Source organism: Vicugna pacos, chromosome 5 (assembly GCF_048564905.1).
Source record: "Vicugna pacos chromosome 5, VicPac4, whole genome shotgun sequence".
NCBI lineage: Eukaryota > Metazoa > Chordata > Mammalia > Artiodactyla > Camelidae > Vicugna > Vicugna pacos.
In genome coordinates this window covers 56061614-56078406 of record NC_132991.1, presented here as the reverse complement: position 1 = coordinate 56078406, position 16793 = coordinate 56061614, and the positions used below count along the sequence as shown (strand labels likewise).

The 16793-nt window shown below is 36.8% G+C and overlaps 1 protein-coding gene across 5 annotated transcripts in view; it reads left to right on the top strand.

Annotated features, from left to right (window-relative positions):
* Nucleotides 1-2668, top strand: part of ZSWIM2 (zinc finger SWIM-type containing 2) — a 174782-nt gene extending 172114 nt beyond the window's left edge. For all 5 annotated transcript variants that reach the window (XM_072962106.1, XM_072962109.1, XM_072962108.1 and 2 more), the window contains 2 exons: nt 654-807; nt 1738-2668. In XM_072962106.1, coding sequence (XP_072818207.1) covers nt 654-807; nt 1738-2550 — 967 coding nt within the window. In that variant the 3' untranslated portion in view covers nt 2551-2668. The remainder of the gene's footprint in view (nt 1-653; nt 808-1737) is intronic.
* Nucleotides 2669-16793: the final 14125 nt, after the last annotated feature.

The following is a 16793-nucleotide window of genomic DNA, read 5'->3' as shown; positions in this document are numbered from 1 at the left end:
AAATATTTGTTTTAGCTGTTTTATCAGTTGCTTAGTGACGTCAAATTTACATTGTAAAATCTTAGTTATGTTGGTTGGTACTTTTTGTACAAAAATGGGATTGATACTTTTAGAGTACATTAACGTTGTCTAACAGTACTGAAGTAGTAAGCATATGCCTCAAGGGGAAATGAGTTTCCTCATAGATTATGATCTGCCAATTTATTATAGTGGCCTGGAATACTTAATGTTGCTTACTATGCACCATATACCCTACCAGATGGCAAAGTGAATTGGGTTGTATTTTTCTAAACACAAGCCTGTGTGTTGGCTCAGACTGAAATAATTTGAGTATATGGTTTCTTACCAAAATTCTGTTCTGGTTTCAATGATGTTAAAAAGTGCAAATCAAAAAAATTCAAGTTAGTATTTTTATTTGAAATGACTAAATTTTGTTCTGATACGAAATTGATGTTGAAATTGGATCCATCTTATTCAAGATCAATACAATAGATTTTTTAACTTTATAATGTACGAGATTTACTACCTTCAGTTCTAGAAAGCATTGCGTTTACTTGCATTATTTATAAGGAGGTTATTACCTGTGCTATTGATTATTTCCTGACCTATAATTACATATGAACATTCATGTCTCTCTGCTTATTCTCATTTAGCCAGCTTTACACACCAAAACATGTGGTAAAGTCACTGCCTCGCTTACTGATCACAAAGAGCAGTAAGCTGCTTGCTCCAGGCTACCAGTGTCGACTTTGTTTGAAGGCATTTTGTCTTGGTCAACATACAAGATTGCTACCATGTACTCACAAGGTAGAAGTCACATCATTTTGGTTTGACTCTCCCTGTAGGGCTAGTTTTCACAAATGAAGTGACAATTTAAGTCCCTCCTTTTACTTTCAGTTGAATTATGAGCAGGGATGTTCAAATTGAACAGTACATATAGAAGGCTGGAACAGATACTACTGAGAAGGCAGCTCTGCCCACGAAGGATGGAGAACTATTGATGAGGATTCATTTCTGTATATACTGTTGAGGAAAGATAAAATGGCACCTTAAGATAGATTCTTTTATCTATTTTTGTTACCTGTGAAAAGAACAAGCTTACAGAATACTAACTTTCTAATGTATTTTTATGATTCTTTAGATAAAACAGAAATGCTTAATTTGGCATAGTTTTATTATTTTTTCAAACAAACTCACTGGAATCAAAGTCTAATATTGATGGATCACTATATAGTTGGTAACCAGGTGTTTTTTTCAGATGAAATTGTTTGAATAAATAAATTTTTATAGCTTAAGAGTCACCCTTACTTAAAATGTCTGATTCTTTGTTTTCTTCCCTAGAATATAATTTGTCACTATATCTTACCATCATCATATGAATTCCCAACTCTAGTTGGCTCTGACTTTTTTTATTATTTAAGAATTTTCATTCATTAGAAAGCAACAGTGAAATTAATGGCTTGAATAAGTAGTGAGTTTTTAACAAAATTGCAGAAATGGTATTCATAGATGACTTTTCATTTTAATGTGGAAAGTGGAGATCAGTCTATAACCAATTACATTTTTAAGAGAACTTCTTCAAAATATTTCCATAAAACTTGATAAATTACATTACCTTCCAATTTTATGAAACCATTTTTAAAGTAACACAATAATGAAGCTGGGGGAAATTTACATGGATAATATGTTTTAAATAAGATAATATATCTCTGATTAACTTATAACTTTTTTTTTAAGTTCCATAGGAAATGTATTGACAGTTGGTTATTCCACAAGTGCAATTCATGCCCTATTGATGGACAAGTTATATATAACCCTTTAACCTGGAGTGATACAGCAGTGAATGGACATGCACATCAGTCTGATCCAAACACAGGCATCACTCATCTGTCAAAACAGGAAGAACCAGAACTTTTTATCCCTGGCACTGGATTAATCTTAAAACAAAATAGACTTGGAATTTTACCTAACATACCTCAACATAATTCTGAAAAGCTGAATACACCTCAAAGACCAACAGATACTTATCAGAGTATAACAATAAACGATCTATACTCTATCAAATTAGATGATTCAGATTCAAGAAAATCAATCTATGAATATAAAGTTAGCCAACATTTCCCCAGCTATCTCCAAGATTTACCCACTGGATCCTCTGGAAAAATATACTCTCAAACATTTTTTCCTGCTATTGGTCACAAGAATATTATATGTCCGACTAGAATGGAATACTCAGGTATCAGTAAAAAACACCACACTGATCAAAGCCAGAAGATCAACAAAGACTGTAAATGTATTAACGACAAGTCAAAGAAGACTTTTGGTACTCAAATAAGAGAGGACAACAGGAGATCAAATACTTTACTTCCAGAAGATTTAAATCTTACTGTCAATCAGGGTACAACTAAACTTAGTTCAACTAAAAGGCATAATAATTACACAGGGAAAATTAGACCAAAATGTGGTCATTTATTCAGAAGGCCTATATCTCACTCTTCAAATACAAAAAGTACTGAGCTATCTTTAATATTGGAAGGAGTTCAGTTATGAAAATGTATTTTTATTAACATCAGAAAATATTTGAATATTGAACATAAAAATGCTTTTTTGTAGAACATAAAAAACACTATATACTCTTGACAAATACATGTAAAATTCTCTGTTGTTATTTTGCCTACTTGTCTATGAATAATGACTTACATCTAAAGGATATAGGATATAGCCCCATTCTTTTTCTTTTTTGACTTTTTTTTTTGAGTTATAGTCATTTTACAATTTTGTGTCAAATTCCAGTGTAGAGCAGAATTTTTCAGTTATACATGAACATACATATATTCATTGTCACATTTTTTTTCACTGTGAGCTACCACAAGATCTTGTATATATTTCCCTGTGCTATACAGTATAATCTTGTTTATCTATTCTACATATACCTGTCAGTATCTACAAAGTTTGAAATCCCATTCTGTCCCTTCCCACACTTCTCCCTCTTGGCAACCACAAGTTTGTATTCTATGTCTATGGGTCTGTTTCTGTTTTGTATTTATGTTCTTTTTTTTTTTAAGATTCCACATATGAGCAATCTCATATGGTATTTTTCTTTCCCTTTCTGGCTTACTTCACTTAGAATGACATTCTTCAGGAACATCCATGTTGCTGCAAATGGCGTTATGTTACCATTTTTATGGCTGAATAGTATTCCATTGTATAAATATACCACATCTTCTTTATCCAGTCATCTGTTAATGGACATTTAGGCTGTTTCCATGTCTTGGCTATTGCAGGTAGTGCTGCGATGAACATTGGGGTGCAGGTGTCATTTTGAAGTAGGGTTCCTCCTGGATATATGCCCAGGAGCAGGATTCCTGGGTCATACAGTAAGTCTATTCCTAGTCGTTTGAGGAATCTCCATACTGTTTTCCACAGTGGCTGCACCAAACTGCATCCCTACCAGCAGTGTAGGAGGGTTCCCTTTTCTCCACAGCCTTTCCAGCATTTGTCATTTGTGGATTTTTGAATGACGGCCATTCTGACTTGTGTGAGGTGATACCTCATTGTAATTTTGATTTGCATTTCTCTGACAATTAGTGATATTGAGCATTTTTTCATGTGCCTATTGATCATTTGTATTTCTTCCTTGGAGAATTGCTTGTTTAGGTCTTCTGCCCATTTTTGAATTGGGTTGTTTGTGGCCCCATTCTTTATAAGACTTAAATCATAAGGTGCCTTGATGAGTAAGTTCAGGATGTTATAATTATGAATAATTTTTTGAATGTTTACACATGCCTTTACACTGATTAAAGTAATTTTTTTAATTAGGGAAATAGATTTTTCCCCATATTGAGTCACTGTTTTCAAACATTCCACTTGATAACATACAATATGCAGGGATTCTTTCCAGGTACTTATGTATTTTTCACATTTCCTTGCACTAATATTCACCACAAACCTATAGGTAAATGCAGATGATGATTTTCCTTTTTCCTTTATTTTCTTAAAAGAGTATTCTTATATATGAAATGAGATAAAATATCCTTATAGTGTTATAAGGCATTAAGGCTATATGCCACATTTATAATGGTTTTTACTAGGGTTTTTAAAATCAAGAAATGTATAAATACTACTAAATTCCTTTATTAAATTGAAGTATAATTGATTTATAATATTGTGTTAGTTTCAGATGTACAGCAGAATGATTCAGTATTTTTGCAGATTATATTCCATTATAGGTTAAGATAGTGAGTGTAATTCCCTGTGCTATTCCATTATAGGTTATTACAAGATAATAGGTGTAATTCCCAAGTATATCCTTGTTGCTTATCTATATATATAGTTATATATAGATATATAATTTGTATCTGTTAATCCCATACCCCTAATTTGTCCCTCCCTGCTTCCCTCTCCCCTTTAGTCACCACAGTTTGTTTTCTATATCCATGAGTCTGTTTCAGTTTTGTATATAGATTCATTTGTAGTATTTTTTAGATTCCACATACAAGTGGTATCACAGTATTTGTCTTTGTCTGACATATTTCACTAAGCACAATATTTTTGAGGTCCATCCGGATTGCTGCAAATGACACTGCAATATTTCATTCTTTTTATGGCTGAGTGATACTGCATTGTATTTATATACACCACATCTTCTTAATTATGTTGAGATATGTTCCCTCTATATCCACTTTGAAGAGTTTTTATCATGAATGGATGTTGAATTTTGTCAAATGCTTTTTCTGCATCTATTGAGACGATCATGTGACTTTTATCCTTCCTTTTGTTAATCTGGTGTGTCGCTCTGAGTATATTGAACCATCCGTGTGAAACTGGAGTAAATCCAACTTGATCATCATGTATGAGCCTTTTTAGGTACGTTGAATTAGGTTTGCTAATATTTTGTTGAAGATTCTTGCATCCATGTTCATCTGATTTTCTTTTTTTTTTTTGTAAGGTCTTTGGTTCTGGTATCAGAGTAATGGTAGCCTTGTAGAGTGAATCTGGGAGTGTTCCCCCCCTCTTCAGATTTTGGAAAAGTTTGAGGGGTTTGAGAAGTTTCTAGAAATTTGTTCATTTCTTATAGGCTGTCCAGTTTGTTGCTATATAACTGTTCATAATGCTCTCTTATGATTTTTTTGAATCTCTGTGGCATCAGTTATTATTTCTCCTCTTTCATTTCTTACTTTGTGAGTCCCCTCTCTTTTCTTCTTGGTGAGCTTTTGGTTTCATTGATCCTTTGTTTTTTAATCTCTATTTTATATATTTCCTCTCTTGTCTTTTATTTATTTCCTTCCTATTCCTTCCTTCTTTCTGCTGACTTTGGGCATTGTTTCTTCTTCTTTTTCCAATTCTTTTAGGTGGTAGGGTAGGTTGTTTATTTTAGTTTTTCTTGTTTCTTGAGGAAGGCCTGTATGGCTATGATCTTCCCTTTTAGATATGCTTTTGCTGCATCGCATAGATTTTGGAAAGTTGTATTTCCATTTTCATTTGTCTCAAGGTATTTTCTGATTCCCTCTTCAATTTCATAGTTGATCCATTGTTTTCTTTTAATAGCATATTGTTTAGTCTTTATGTGTTTGTACTTTTCCCATCTTTCTTTCAGTAGTTGATTTTTTAGTTCATACACTGTAGTTGGGAAAAATGCTTATTATAATTTATATTTCCTTAAGTTTGTTGAGACTTATTTTGTGATCTAGAACATGACCTATCCTGAAGAACGTTCCATGTGCACTTGAAAAGAATGTGTATTCTAGTTGGTTGGTTGGTTTGTTTTTAATGTAATATCTTGCAGATATCTATTAAGCTCAATTGGTCTATTGTGTCATTTAAAATCACTCTTGCCTTATTGATTTTCTGTCTGGATGATCTGTCATTGATGTCAGTGGAGTATTAAAGTCTCCTACTATTGTTGTAACAGTCTCCTACTGTTAATATTTGCTTCATATATTCAGGTGTTTCTGTATTGGGTGTGTGTATGTTAACAAGTGTAATATCCTCTTCCTGTATTGATTCCTTTATCATTATATAATGCCCTAGTCTTTTATTATAGCCTTTGTTTTAAAGTCTATTTGTCTTATATGAGTATTACTCTCTCCACTTTCTTATCATTTCCATTTACATGAAATATCTTTTTCCACCCCCTCACTTTCAGTCTGTGTGTGTCTCTCACCCTGAAGTGAGTCCCTTATAGGTAGCATATTGAAGGGTCTTATCAGCTACCCTATGTCTTTTGGTCAGAGCACTTAGTCCATTGACATTTAAAGTAATTATTCAAAAGTATATACTCATTGCCATTTTATTCCTTGTTTTCCAGTTGTTTTTATGGTTCTCCTCTCATCCTTTCTTCTTATTTTTTTTTCTCCCATTGTGGTTTGATGATTTTCTTTTGTAGTATGCTTGAGTTCCTTTCTTTATGGTTTTTGTGTATCTATTGTAGTTTTTGAGTGATGGTTATCATGTGGTTCACATATGTTTACCCATAATCATATTGACTTGCTTTAAACTGATAATCATTTAAGTTCAAATACATTCTAAAAGATCTACATTTTTAGTCCCCCTTTCCACATTTTTTATTTTGATGACATATTTTATATCTTCATGCTTATCCCTTTACTGTTTATTGTAGTTATAGTTGCTTTTACAATTTTTTAATCTATCTACTGGCTTACTTAAGTGATTGCAATCCTTACTATACATTTACCTTTCCTATTAGGATTTTCCCTTTCCTATAGATTCTTATTTTTCCATTTAGAGAAGACCCTTCAACATGTCTTCTAGGGTAGGCTTGATATTGATGAATTCTCTTATTTTTTTGCTTGTCTGAGAAATTCTTTATCACTCCTATTCTAAATGCTAATCTTGCTGGATAGAGTAACCTAGGTTTTCCTTTTCAGGACTTTGACTATATCATGCCAGTCCCTTCTGGCCTTCAAAGTTTCTGTAGAGAAATCAGCTAATAGGCTTACGAGGGTTCCTTTGTAAGTGACTCTTTTTTCTCTCTTACTCCCTATAGAATTTTCTCTATCTTTTGCCATTTTAATTATGATATGTCTTGGTGTGGGTCTGTTTGGGTTCATCTTGTTTGGGACCCTCTGTGCCTCTAATACCTGGATATCTGTTTCCTTCTTTAGGTTTGAGAAATTTTCAGCCACAATTTCTTCAAATATGTTTTTTATTTCCTTCTCTCTCTCTTCTCCTTTTGGAGAGAGAATGTTAAGGCGAACATTAGCATATTTTATAATATCCCATAAGTCTTGTATGTTGATTGTGATTATTTTATATATATACTTATTGAAGTATAGTCAGTTTACAATATTGTGTCAATTTCTGGTGTACAACACCAGTAATTCAGTCATATAGGAACATACATATATTCATTTTCATATTCTTTTTCACCATAAGTTACTACAAGATATTGTATATAATTCCCTATGCTATACAGTATAAACTTGTTGTTTATCTGTTTTATATATAGTATTTAGTATCTGCAAATCTTGAACTCCCATTTATCCCTTCCCCCACCCCGTTAACACTAAGTTTGTTTTCTATGTCTGTGACCTGTTTCTGTTTTGTTAATAAGTTCATTTGTATCTTTCTTTTAGATTCCACATGTAAGTGACATCATATGGTATTTTTCTTTCTCTTTCTGGCTTACTTTGCTTAGAATGACAATCTTCAGGTCCATCCATGTTGCAGCAAATGGCATTATTTTATTATTTTTTATGGCTGAGTAGTATTCCATTGTATAAATATATGGCAGCTTCTTCATCCAGTCTTCTGTCGATGGACATCTAGGTTGTTTTCCATGTCTTGGCTATTGTAAATAGTTCTGCTATGAACATTGGGGTACATGTATCTTTTTGAATTAAGTTTTCCTCTTTATATATGACCAGGAGTGGGATTGTTGGATCATATGGTAAGTCTGTTTTTAGTCTTTTGAGGAATCTCCATCCTGTTTTCTATAGTGGCTGTGCCAAACTACATTCCCACCGACAGTGCAAGAAGGTTCCCTTTTCTCCACAGCCTCTCCAGCATTTATTGTTTGTGGGCTTTTCTCATCTTTTGCAAATATTTTCTCTATATTCCGTAGGTTGTCATTTTGTTTTGCTTATGGTTTCTTTTGCTGTGCAAATCTTATAAGATTAATTGGGTCCCATTCATTTATTTTTGCTTTTATTTCTATTGCCTGGGTAGATTGCCAGAGGAGAACATTGCTGAGGTTTATGCTTGTGATTATTTTTAATGTGTCTTTCTGTCTGCTGTTCTGATTGGGTGATTTCTATTATTCTATCTTCCAAATAATATATGTGTTCTTGTGTCATTTAATCTGCTGTTAGTTGCTTTTTATCTCAGAAATTGAATTACCTGTTTTTTATTAGATCTTCTTTATAGTTTCTTGTTCCTTGTTTTAAAATGGTCTGTGCTTAGATTGATTCTTTTTCTTAATTTAGTTAACATTTTTATTACCAGATTTTTTAATCCATTTTCTGGTAGACTGATTATCTGTTTCATTATTTATTTTTTCAGGGATTTTCTTTCGCTCTTTCAATTCAGTTTCATTTTACTTAACTTTATCTGTCTTTATGAATTTAGGTGAAACAGTTATATATTTTGGTCTTGAAGGAGTGTTTTCATATTGTAGCATTCATATGTAGACTGCTTGTGCCCAGGGTCATCCATGTCAGAGCTGGATTTGACATGGATGCCAGCCACATCTTTCCTCAAGGTGTACTGGCCACTATCACCTTGATGGGGGTGTGGTTGGTGTTAAAGGAGCTAGAGCCCATTCAGGATATGACACAGGACTTCCCCTCTGCTCAGTGGTAGTCACTACCCTGTCAGGGGTGGGGTCTGCTCCCATGTTGCTGGAACGGAATGCCTGAGGGTAAGGCTTGAACTGGCTCTATTCCCTTTAGGTGTGTATTTTTGTCTCCCCGCATTGGGACCTTTGCCCCAAAAGAAGGAAGTGCTGAAACAAGTGGGACTCATGTGCTTACAGACTTCCAATGCACCCACCGCCTGTGTAGATGTCTGTGGTTCCACTCAGATGCAGCCCAAATTTGTGTCTTTCCCCCTTTTTGGTTATCCCAGATCTTGTGCAAAGTTGTGGTGTGGAGTGGGTGGAGCCAGAGCATTCCTTGGCTGGGGCTGGGGATCATAGTGTGCTGGTCTCCGGAGTTCAAGCAGCTATACCGCTTCCAAAGTCTGGGCTGCTTCTGAGGCTCTGTTTGAGTAAGTGGCAACAATGCCTGCTGTCATCACCCCACCGGACCACTCCCTGGCCCCTGGGTCACCTCTATATCCCTAGATCAAGTTTTTTCCCAAGTTTTGGCTGCTGTAAATCCAGTGCCAAACTGTGCTGTAGAGTGAGTGGGGCCAGGGTATTTGCTCAGTTCATATTGGGGAATGTGGCGAGGTGGCAGCCACTAGGGCAGATCTCTCTCTACCGTGTCTGGTGGCGAGCCAGCCACTCACACACTCCTCACAAGTAGAGTCTAGGCTTCTCCAACCTTTCTGTCTGTCCCAGCGGTTCTCCAAGCAGCCGAAGGCGCTTGTCTTCTCTGCATAGAACCCTGGAACTGGGACACCCAGTCTGTGGCTCAACCCGCTCACTCCCCAGGGTGAGTGTCTTCCCATGCAATCTCCCTTTTCCTCTTCGTCCCTTCACAGGGACACAGGTCCCAACCCAATGCTTTTCTTCCCATTCTACATGATTATGTGGGAATCTTTCTTACAGCCTTGGTTGTATAGGAGTTCTTCTGCCAGTTTCCAGTTAGTTTTCCATGAGAATTGTTCCACATGTAGATGTATTTTTGATGTGTTTGTCAGGGGAGGTGAACTCCATGTCCTTGTACTCTGCCATCTTGATCCCACCCACCAAGTTTATTGGTATAATCATTATTAAAAGATCTGTTTTTAAAAACTGGCTTTTTCCAAAATAATTAACCACTCTTGCAAAATGTTCATTTGAAAAACATAAGCCTTAAATTCTTATTCTGTTCATTTTTAAATTCTATAGCTCAGTAGCTTTTTAAATTTTATTTATTTTTTATATGTTGATTTCATTGATTTTATTATCTATAACAAAGAATAAACCTCACATAATATTTGTCCTGATGGTAACAAATCTTGAAGTTATCAGAAAGGGAAAGTTCTTTGAAAATAGCATTTGAATTTAAAGAAAGGATTAATTTGAGGTTAGTCGCAAATGAAAAGTAATTACTAAAATGTAGTTCAGACATAATAACTGAGTTAATTAGAGCATGAGCAGCATTTTAAAACCAAATGGAAAGTTTGACTTATGTCTGATCCGTAAATGTAGGGCCAAATATATTTGTTAGAAATCCAGGATTTTATCAGCCTATTTTTTGTAAGGTAGGGTGAAAGAAACTGCAAAATAATTTTCTAATTAATCAGATACTATTTGTGTGCTAATAAGTAGTGTGCTCTCCTTTTTAAAAAAAAAATTCAAAAAAGTAGGCTAGGCATTAAAAAAAAAGTAAAATAATGCCATTTGCTGCAACATGGATAGATCTGGAGATCATCATTGTAAGTGAAATAAGCCAGAAAGAGAAAGAAAAATACCATATGATATCACTTATATGTGGAATCTAAAAGAAGGACACAAATGAGCTTATTTACAAAACAGAAAAGGCTCACAGACATAGAAAACAAACATGGTTATCAGAGGGGGAATGGGATGGGAAGGGATAAATTGGGAGTTTGAGATTTGCAGATAGTAATTTCTAAATATAAAATAGTAAATATAAATATAATATATATATATAAGTTTATATAAGTACAGGGAACTATATTCAATATCTTACAGTAACCTATAATGAAAAAGAATATGAAAATGAATATATGTATGTATATGTATGACTGAAACACTATGCTGTACACCAGAAATTGACACATTATAAACTATGCTTCAATTTTTAAAAAGGAGGCTAGAAAATGCTTTAGAAAGCAAAATATATGAAAGTTATTTTTAAAAAAAGTAGGAAATTGGGATGGTAGTAGAGAAAAATTATGATGCTGTAAAAATCCCTTTTTAGTTAAAAGAAATATATAATGTGGACACTATTCCTACACTAGTTAAATTAATGCTCTTCAATTGTTACTGCAGTAGTATAGTATATACAAAATACCCATGATTACAAAATGGGAATAGGTATCAACTACTAGAGTTACAATTTCTAATGATTGTTTGAACAAGCTTTGCACAGAAAGAGTTGGGAATGTGAATTACCTTATCCCACAGACCAAGAACTCAAAGTGGAGCTTGTGCTAATTATTCAGTGTGTTACTCTCAATTATACTTACAGGGACTGAAGAAGATAACTGCTGGGTAAATCTGAAGAAATAGTGGACCCATCACAAGCTAGGTGTTTTTCAGGACTCAGTTAATTACCTGGCCCCCATGTGCCCTCACTCTAATAGAGGGACCGTAGTCGTGTTTCAGGTTTCTGGGTATCACAGTCAATTCAGACTGGGTCCAGCAGTTCTCGAAATGTTAGTCCATTCCCCTTTTCCCATTGCATAGTACTGGAGTGACCGACTCATCCTGGTTTGGTCAGGACTTTCCCCATTTAAAAACAAATTTCCATGTCCCGAGGAGCCCGTGAGTTCTGGGGAAACTGGGATGATTGGCCACTCTAACTAGTCACCCAAGTGAACAACTTTTGGGGAGTAATGGGGAAATCACTACTGAGTGTATTTTCTGTGCTATTGCAATTTCCTTCCTGTTAGGGACTTGGCCTCCTTTTCAGTCGTTGGGTTCTGGGTCTGTAAACAATCTCAAGTCTAGAAACTTGGCACTAGATTGTGACTTTTAATTAAGGCAATTGTCCATGATCTCTTGGCTATTTGTTCTTGATTTCTTATGATAATGCAAGCTGAATAGAATACCTTTGTTGGAGTCCCATCTATTTTGCCCCCAGTGACACTCTGTTTGATTAACCATCTTCATCTGTTGCGTCAGTCCTCCTGGCTGCTACTTTGATGCTACTGGTTATTACAATATTTTTATCCACATGAATTTTGGCAACTAAGTGCTACCACCTGGACTTTATTTAGGTCCAATCATCCACATTGCTATAAGTGATCCTAGTAGTAAGAGCCTGTCCCACCATCAGCCTTGGGTTTTAGAAGAGAACCACCACTGAATTCTCAGTGATTCTGGTGGCCCACACCAACACATTGTTTATGGTTTTGGTAAATGGTGTATTGAACACAACAATCTGGTAGGGGTCCTAGTCTTACAAAGTATATTCATTCCAGCATGCTGGCTCCCATGGGTTTTTTAATCCCTTGGTTTACTGTCTACTGTGACATTCTGGTATTTCAACTCCAACTAGGTTAGGCCATTGCTTCTTCCATTACTCTAGGAGTCATCTTGGTAGTGAGTATGTACCATTACCTGGAGTCCGCACCAAGCTGTTATATCCACTATTTGTAGAAAGCTTCTAAGTAAATAAGCTCTTCTGCCCAATCCTGTTTTCTAGTCCCCTTAATTAAACACTCAGCATTCAGACCCACAGGTTTGCTCCAGTACCTGCCATTTCATAATGGCTAAGTCTTGCTTCTTCTTTAGGCTATTAAGCGTTATTAACAACAGCATATCCCTAGCTGAGTTATGCAGGGACTTGACCCTAATTATATATGCCTAATAGCTATAACAGAAGGTAAAGGCAAATCCTGAAAGGCAGGAAGCTCATGGTATTTTATGGGGAGAGAACTCTGCATTCCCTTCAGGCAAGGAGGGTGATAGGCTAGCCCTTAAGACGAAGGGGTGGCTCACTTGTGCATTTTCAGAGAGTTCAGAAGAGTCTGGAGTTTCAAATGTTCAGGGTCATCCACTCAGGTGGTCTCTTTCCAAATGTCAGGATCCCGTTTTATCCCAACCAGGCCCTGATCTTATAACTAACCTGCCTTGATTGGGTGGGCATTTAGTCTTATCTGCGCTCTACCACTCCATTAACTCCTAGCCCTTGGCTTCTTCTGCCTTTTCTGCTGCAGGAGACTTTTTTGTAAGCTATCAGGGAGGTCTATTGACATTCATGCTTGGTAATCAATTGCCCACACCTTTCCATGATCTTTTTCTAGAGTAGTGTTAGCTGGGAGGCTGCAGAGGGATCCCAGGAGGTGAGCTGCTCAACTGGATAAATGCGGGAGAAGCCGACATAATGTAGTAGGAACCAACATGGAGCAAAACAGCACTTTACTGCAGTACAAGCAGGTGGCGCTTGAACTCAGGCGCATGCACTTGTCCTTTTATTATGTCCACGCATGCGTATTGTTCCTAATGCTTACTCATGCTACTAGCGCAGGCGTACATTTACTTCTTACCTCACACACATGCAAGTTATTGTGAACTTTGACCTGGGTCCCACCACGTACTCATTTAAGACTACCGACAATTAGCAATTTGGGCTTAACAATAACCATTTATTACCATTGTCCTTAAAGTTTGTTTCCCAATTCTTCTTAAAGATCTGATACTTTATAGCAGTTAATGCCTACTCCTCTCCCCCAGTGATATACATCATGATTCACCAATGGAGAAAGTTTTGACAACTGGACATCCACCTTACATCCAGGCATGTCTGTGCTCCACTTACCAATGACAGGAGCCTCATTGCCAGCTGGGCTGAAAGAGATTCTACTCCCAATCCCCATCTTAACATCTCTTTTGGACCCTTCCCAATACCAACTGGCATAGATTATTTGGTCCAAAAACAAGTGCTTAACTAGAATCTGGTGTATGAGCTATTTATTAAGCATTAACACCTGTGGAAAGGAGGCGCCGATCCTGCCTTTATTTAAAATGTTGACGTGTTCACAATCTCTCCTCACCCTAGTCCCTTTCCCTGGAGAAAGAAAACCAAATTTATCAGAGAGAGAAGTAAAACTGTAAAGCCTCGGTCATACCCCTGCCACAATCAATCATGGGATATTGCCATCGCAGGAAGGGTGTGCCCTTGGCCAAGGGAGAGCCCTGCAGCTAAGGCAGACGGGGGAGAAGCTGACAGCTGCAGGCTGTCTCCTGATTGCGCCCTCAGCAACCGAGGCAGTAAGTCCGCCCGTGAAGGCGGATCTGGGCGGTGCGTCTTCCCAGTCCGTCCTTGAAGGCGGGTCTGGACGGTGCATCTCGCGTTTACCCTTAGTGTAGACGGAGAAATTACTAAATTAAATGTTTAGGAGGTTACTGGTAAGGGAAAGGAGGAAAAAGAAGTATAAAATAATTCCTTTTGTGGTAGATATTACTCGTGCTCACCAGTATCTGGTCCTTTCCGGGCACTCGGGAAACTATACTTCCCAGCCCCACTGTAGTCAGGTAGAGCTCTGTGCCGAGCTCAGACGAATGTAAGGTGAGAGGGAGTGAAGGATGTCACTGCCAGCCAGAGACGGTGAAAAGCACCCTCACCGTCCCGCGTCTCCGCCCCGGCCGCGGCGTTTGGGACGCCACGTATTCCTGGCCGCACAGCAGCAAAAGAGTGGGTCCTCCGGCAGCCTGCAGCCTCCAGGTAAGCACTTAACTATGTAAATTTGGAGCTCAGAAGAGATTTGGGGTGAACTTTTAAATTTAGGGGTCATAGGCATGTAGCTGGAAGTTGTGTGAATACTGTCAGCTAAGGAGTGCATAAAGAGTAAACAGGGTGTTGGACAACGCTCTGGAGAGCGCCAACATTTAAAACTCAGAGGACTGTAGCAAAGGAGGGTGAGGAAAAAATGAGAAACATTCTAATTTAGAACCTAATATAACTATTCTATCGTCATAGCACTTTTGAAGACTGTAAGAAAGTACGTAATCTCTCCTCTCTTAAAATATACGGTACTTGGGGGCAAAGGCCTTATTGTCTTGTTCACTGTTACATGCTCAACGTACAGTGCTTGGTTTACATGGATATTCTACAATATTTGTTGAACTACTGAATTATAAAGTGGCCAGTTAGCTGGTGGAGGGGAAAGAAAAAATATGTGGTAATAGAAAAACCAAAGAAAGAAAATGTAGTCAACTAACAGGAACCGGTCAAGTAAGAACAGGACTGAAGAATGCAATTTTGCTTTAGCAATAAGGAGGGCATTTGAGACCTTAGCTAAGAGTTTTAGTAGAGTTGAGGGAGCAAAGTCCAGATCGGATTGGGGTGAAGAAAGAATGGCAGATGAGGACACGAAAAGAGGGTATATACATAACTCTCATTATGAACGAGAGGAGAGAGAAAAGTAGCTGCAAGTGGGGGTTTGTTTCAAGGATTTTTCTAACACTGAGATTGAAACATGAAGATACAGCTGGTGATAACTGATGATAATTGATCTAGAGCACAGGTGGTGGGGTTGCCCAGCGTGGGATGCAGGGCGGATCCACTATAACAGAAGGAAGAGATAGTAGAGGGAGAGTGTTACAGATAAAGGCAGGTTTGGATGTTTGCTGGCAGGAAGTGAAGTTTGCAGTCTAGGTCAGCAGAGAGTGAGTAAAGAATAAAGAGGTTTGCAGACATTGAAAAAGATTAAGGAATCTTTTAAGTTTCCTCCAAGAAATAAAAAGCGAACTGACTAGTGACACATGACGGAAATTCAGGCAATTTTAAGGTCCTTTTAAGTTTGTTGGCTGTAAATTTATACAGTGTTACCAGTTCAACTTATTTGAGTGATTTTTAGCTGCACAAAGCAATCTATGTGCAAGCACAGAGAAGTTAAAGAGTTGGATTCCTTCATGGTTGCAGTTTTGGTAGGTGGTTAGAATTAAAGGAAAATAGGCAAGGTTTGGGGCCTCAACAAGGAAGAGACTGAAGAGAGAGACTCAAAGTCTAAAAGGGATTAGAAAAGAACACAGAAGAAGGTTGACCCATAGGTAAAATAAATGAGTAGATGAATCAAGGACAAAGACTGTGAAACGAGTACCTGGACAGGATTGTGATCATGTTGATTCTTCCAGTCCAATAGCATAAGGTATCTTTTCATTTCTTTGTATCATCTTCAATTTCTTTCATCAATGTTTTAGTTTTTAGTTTTAGTTTTCCTTGGTTAAGTTTATTTCTAGGTATTTTGTTGTTTTTGATGCAATGGAAATGTTTATGCCAGCTATAAAATTCTGGTTTTTGAAGTGAAAAAAAAAAAAGTGAATGAAGGGTCACAAATAGCCATATATCCTTTTTTGTGGGTGAGTTGTATTCCATTGCATTATATATGCTGCATCTTCTTTACCCATTCATCTATTGATGTGCACTTAGGATACTTCCATATCTTGGCAATTATAAATAATGTTGCTGTTAATAGTGGGGTTTATGTATTTTTTTAATTAATTCTTATTCTGTGATTGGCTTTATTCCTTTGATACCTAGTGTAAGCTTAAAAAGCTAAAGCTCTAAACATTCTCAGAAACAATGAACAGTACATATATGTAAATTTTAAAATATGTATAGTATATTGTATATATGTATTTACATGCAATACATTGTGTATGTGCAGTCCAATTGTAACAATTCTACCTAGTAAAAACTGAAAAATGAAAAAAAAAACAAGAAAAAGAATACTCAGGCAGACAAGCAGCAAACATAGGAAATTTGGATCAGAGAAGGTAATATCTACAGAAGAGATTTCAGAGGTGGGGCAGGTTTGAATGAGGTCCCAGGTGTGGCCATGGGTTGGCGGAGGTGGCAGAGAGAGGGCTCCAATAGTGAAAACATGAATGAAACTGAGAAGCAATGGAAATAACTGGTCAGCCTCTGGAACGTCATGTCCTTCTTGAAAACAGGAGTTAGGGAAGAAAGAAAGTTGTAAACTCACTGCCAAAA